This window comes from Penaeus chinensis, chromosome 16 (assembly GCF_019202785.1).
Source record: "Penaeus chinensis breed Huanghai No. 1 chromosome 16, ASM1920278v2, whole genome shotgun sequence".
In the NCBI taxonomy this organism is placed as follows: Eukaryota; Metazoa; Arthropoda; class Malacostraca; order Decapoda; family Penaeidae; genus Penaeus; species Penaeus chinensis.
In genome coordinates this window covers 4,094,267-4,099,266 of record NC_061834.1, presented here as the reverse complement: position 1 = coordinate 4,099,266, position 5,000 = coordinate 4,094,267, and the positions used below count along the sequence as shown (strand labels likewise).

Sequence of the window (5,000 nt, the reverse complement as noted above, 5' to 3'; positions counted from 1 at the left end):
GAATACTTCAGATGATATGAGGATGGAGAGAGTATAACCCATGCAGGGATCATCATCATCAACAACATTATTATTATAATGCTATTTACTGACAATTACAATATATGAAAGAAGGAAAGATTTTTTTTTTATTGAAAATTAAGGAACTAGTAATTTACTTTAATGACTAAGTACTTGTGGTACCATCTATTGATAAATTAAAATCACATGGTACATGCCATCCCCTGTGGCAATGGATTAAGGAAGTGGAAATCTATTTGATAGTGGTACTGTACTATAAAATTAAGAATATGTTCAGTGAATAAAAGTAAATCCAGACTTGATTAATATTTTTCAAATATAATGACATAGCTTTTGTTTCTATCCTAACCAAAATAAATTTTGCAGGGCTTGTATTGATACATCGGAACGGGGAGAACTGGAATCTGGAATTCATCTAGGGGAATATAGAATTACTCACCAGTGGGCATCGCTTACATCAGCTGACCAGTACAATATCTCTATAAATGTGCACAATGATGGAAATATTCTTGAAATTGTTGGAATGTGTTGTAAGTATATGAATTTGATGTTTGTGCATGAACAACTTTGAGAACATAGATGTTATACTTTTTAAGATGATAGTGTTATACTTCTCTAAATTGTAATGTTATATTTCATAATTCATTGGATCCAGGTGACACAGACATATTGCCATACATTTGGTGGGAGGATGGACAACAGGAAATTTTTTTAACTACAAGTGATAGGAACATATTGTCATGGGAAATTCTTGCTAAGTTTAAGGTGAAAGGGATATCTCATCATGAGTATCATCATCAAAAAAAAATTAGGTACAATAATGGGAACATATTGTCATGGGAAATTGTTGCCAAGTTTAAGGTGATAGGGATGTCTCACCCTGAGTATACAATGCCCTTGGAGTAAGACTGACCCAGCAGGCCTTCTGGAAGGGGCTGGGTTTGTGAGGATCTGCAGATTTTTCACTGGTTCATGAGGGTGACCTTTACCATGCATAAACCATGTAAAGGAGAGGGTCATTTCCAGGAAGGGCACTGCCTGCAGAAGCTATTTTTATGCCCATTATTACTAGTGGTGTAGGGTGTGTTATAGAAAATGTAATAATGTGAAAATAAAGGAAATAACAGATACCACAATATAACTTATTACTACTGTTAGTACACAGAGTCTAAATTACCATAAGAAATGATATGGAATCTGTTCACCAAAAACAGCCTATTAGTACCTTGATACAGCTTAACAAACAATGGATATAGATCATCGAACATGGCAAAACAGCTAATAACATAGTAAAGAGGAGTCTACATTTCATGCATGAGTGATCATGTGGACCAGACCTACAAGCCACACACCCAGGAGGGTCACTACTCCGGGATGCTTAATACCTGGGTGTTGGTCCATGTGTGTTCAGAACAAACAAACAGATTAATGTTATATATAATTTAAGGAAATCCAATGTGTGAACATATTAAAACATTATGATTTTTTTCCAGCAAGTCATGGTACGCATGTGGCTTCCATCGCATCAGCTAATTTCCCTGACGCCCCAGAGAGGAACGGTGTTGCTCCTGGTGCTCAGATAGTCTCTATAACTATAGGTAAGAAAGCAGTGATCTTGCTAATGATACAATAATGATAAAACAGATGTGTTAATTTTCTTTGTTTTTCAAAGTACTGGTATTGCGGTACTTCCAATATATTGTAATATGGATAGAAAAACATGAGACAGCATGATGTTTTCAAGTCTTCAAGACTTTTCTTTAACCAAATATCCACTGTGGTTTTGTTCCTTTTAAGGAGTCAGTTACTAGGCTTATTTGATCTCACCTATTTACCCATTTCCTTGAATGATTGTGAATTTAAATTTATAAATATTTATTATTATTATTATTATAATTATTGTTATTATTGGTGTCATTATTGTTAATCCCTATGATCCAGATGATGTGACCATCATATCTTGAAAAATTGTGGCTTGAGGGATAGGTGACATCAACATGCCTTCATGGGAAAATTTGGCTGAGGGCTGGGGTGACGGAAACTTGCCGTCATGAGAATTTTGGCTGAAGGCTGGGTTGAAGGAAATGACTTGCCATAAGTGCAAAAAGATCTTATAGGGTGATTAAACTGAGTGGGCATTTAGGAAGGGGCTTTTGCATTGTTTCCTTTTGTAAACAAGTGTGCAATGTAACATCTGTGAGCCATGACTGGAAGAGCACCTGCTCCAGGGGGGATGCTATTTCTATGCTCAGGATCCTATTCCTGCCCACTGTGACTGGTATTACAGAAAATTATAAAAGCAAAATGTTACTTAGAGAGATGATAATGGAGTCTGTGCAAGGAAAACAGTCTATTAAAACTGTTTGATAAGGCAAATCAAATGACAAGATAGACATGGGAAAATGGCAAAAAGCTTAAAATGCTTGTGCATAAAGGGGAGGCATGGAGTCTTGTCATTGCACACAGTGGTTGGTGTGCAATGACAAGCCAGACATCCATCAGAGTGGCTGCTCAAGTAAGCTTCATGCCCTTATGTTGGGCCATGTGTAGGTAGTGAAGCATCCAGACCCAAGGGATTAATAATATTATAATTATAATGTTGATAATAAAGTAATCAAAATAAAATATTCTCCCCTAGAAATTAAAGAATTGGTGTAAACAGGTGAGGCCTACTAATCAATTTTTTGGTCACTAAGTACTCATAGAGCCAACTGTGTATACAAACAAACAGACAAGCAAAATCCACAGCAAAAATAAGTGCATGTACCCAGTGCCACAGCATTAATTAATGTAACCTTGGTGGTCTCATAGTTAGCATATGTTAGTGATATATTTAACAATAATGCTGATTCTAAATCTAGCTCATGTGATTTAAGGTGACAATCGTATTGGTAGCATGGAAACTGGCACTGCACTAGCCAGAGCTATGATGCGTGTGATGGAAAACTCTTTCTACAAAGTAGATGTCATCAACATGAGTTACGGAGAACATGCTCATTGGTCAAACTCAAGGTAAGGAAGTTACTTTTGTCTTACAGAACCACTCTTGATTTTTGCAGTTGTCTAAGGACAAATTGCTACTGGTAAAATAGTAACACCTCAGAATCTTTGACATGCAGAGGTTGTAACATTGAGAATTATTATAGAATATGTAATATTAACCTTTACAAGTGTCCTCCTTCTAGAACAAGAATTAGCATATAACTATTATAATAATCATCTGTGTTGGTATTTCTTGCAATAACTTAACCCCATCCCGAGGTGTCGTGTATAACTGTCGTAACAAACCACCTAGTCTGTGGGGTACGGCTATATGTGCAGAAACGCACCAGAGCGTGTTGAGTGGGAAGTTCCACTACATGTAACGGACTCTTGCGCCCAGTGTCTGGACGTTGCCAGAAATCACCAGAGTTTATGACGCTGAGAGATTTCTGATACCCAGCCCCATTGGATTAAATAATTTGATAGATTTTGTAGGAAAGTTATTTGGATATATCCACACTGTTCTGTTATGTGTAAAAGGAAATGGTGTTGAAGAGGTCCATCCCTCCCTCAGTTGGCAGCAAGTTCAGTTAATCCAGGGAAAATTTGTCATATTTTTTAATAACATCTCATTCCTCCAAAAGTTAATGAACGATGTATGAATTGATTTTAGTGTTAATTATGTTCAAGTGTTTTAAATTCTACACTTGAATGTATGATTTTCTAGTTCTGGATTATGCTGAATTTTGTATTCATGTTCATACTAATAGTTTGACAGCACAGGCAGTTCAAGCTTTCGGGATCTTCTTCAATTTGCACTTACATACATACTTAATCCTCACATGTTATACTTGGTGTTTCTAAACCCACTGAGATCCAGCCATAAAGTACTTTTTACTTTCCAGTCGATTAGGAGAACTGGCTCACGAAGTAGTCAACAAATATGGTGTTATCTGGGTATCATCAGCGGGCAATCATGGTCCAGCCCTTGCAACCGTGGGAGTTCCTCCAGACTTCCAGAGTGATTCAATCATTGGCGTTGGTGCTTATGTGTCCCCCGACATGATGACTGCTGAATACTCCATGATTGAGAAGTTGCCTGGTAGGTTGTAGCATTTGTTGTATAGATTCATACCCTATTGATTTTCATTAACTAGATTTAGTGTGTAGCTTTACAATTAATGTTTTGAAAAAAAAAAGAAAACTTTAATGCCTGTCTTACAGGATGTCCATATACCTGGTCATCAAGAGGACCCACAGCAGATGGTGCAAGGGGTGTGACTGTCTGTGCTCCAGGTGGGGCCATCACTTCTGTCCCAACATTCACACTGCGTAGTAACCAGCTTATGAATGGCACAAGGTGGGTAATTTGTTTAAAAAAAACAGCCATTTGTCACTACTAATGAATTTATGTTACCGTAAAATGTAACCTCATACTTTGAATATTTTGAAACTTTCTCTTATTCTATGGTTAAACTTCCTCATTTGCATTCTTAACCCAATGCGAGTTTACTTTATTAATTGTTTTTCCACATGGATGGCTACACTTGCACTAAGTCACCAGTGAGCCAATTACGAATACTGTCTGTCTTGCCTGTTCACCCTTTTTCGACTAATGTTTATAACATTATAGGGATAATAATGTCTATAATCAAAATAACACCATCAATATTCATAGCATTAGTAATAAAAAGTTCTCCCCGCCAATTCAAGGAAAGGTGAAATCGTGTAAAGTGACAAGATCTACTAATTCACTCCTTTGTGGCTAAGCACTAGCAGAGCCATCTATTTGTAGAGACATTTCACAGAAAAGAAGAATAAAAAGTGAGCACAGCATTTTCACGATGGCATTGGGTTAATACTTTTTCATTTGCATTCTTAATATTTTTTCATTTGCTAAAGCATGACAGCAGAAGTAATATTGAAAATCTTAGATAGAATATCAAAATAAGGTAAAAGCAATTGTAAACATAATTCAGATCATCTAGTAACCTTCA

The 5,000-nt window shown here is 36.6% G+C and overlaps 1 protein-coding gene across 4 annotated transcripts in view; it reads left to right on the top strand.

Moving 5' to 3' along the window:
- LOC125033383 (tripeptidyl-peptidase 2-like) overlaps window positions 1-5,000 on the top strand; it is a 24,156-nt gene that overhangs the window by 2,514 nt on the left and 16,642 nt on the right. For all 4 annotated transcript variants that reach the window (XM_047624832.1, XM_047624835.1, XM_047624833.1 and 1 more), the window contains exons 6-10: window positions 388-551; window positions 1,515-1,619; window positions 2,898-3,033; window positions 3,909-4,105; window positions 4,228-4,363. In XM_047624832.1, coding sequence (XP_047480788.1) covers window positions 388-551; window positions 1,515-1,619; window positions 2,898-3,033; window positions 3,909-4,105; window positions 4,228-4,363 — 738 coding nt within the window. The remainder of the gene's footprint in view (window positions 1-387; window positions 552-1,514; window positions 1,620-2,897; window positions 3,034-3,908; window positions 4,106-4,227; window positions 4,364-5,000) is intronic.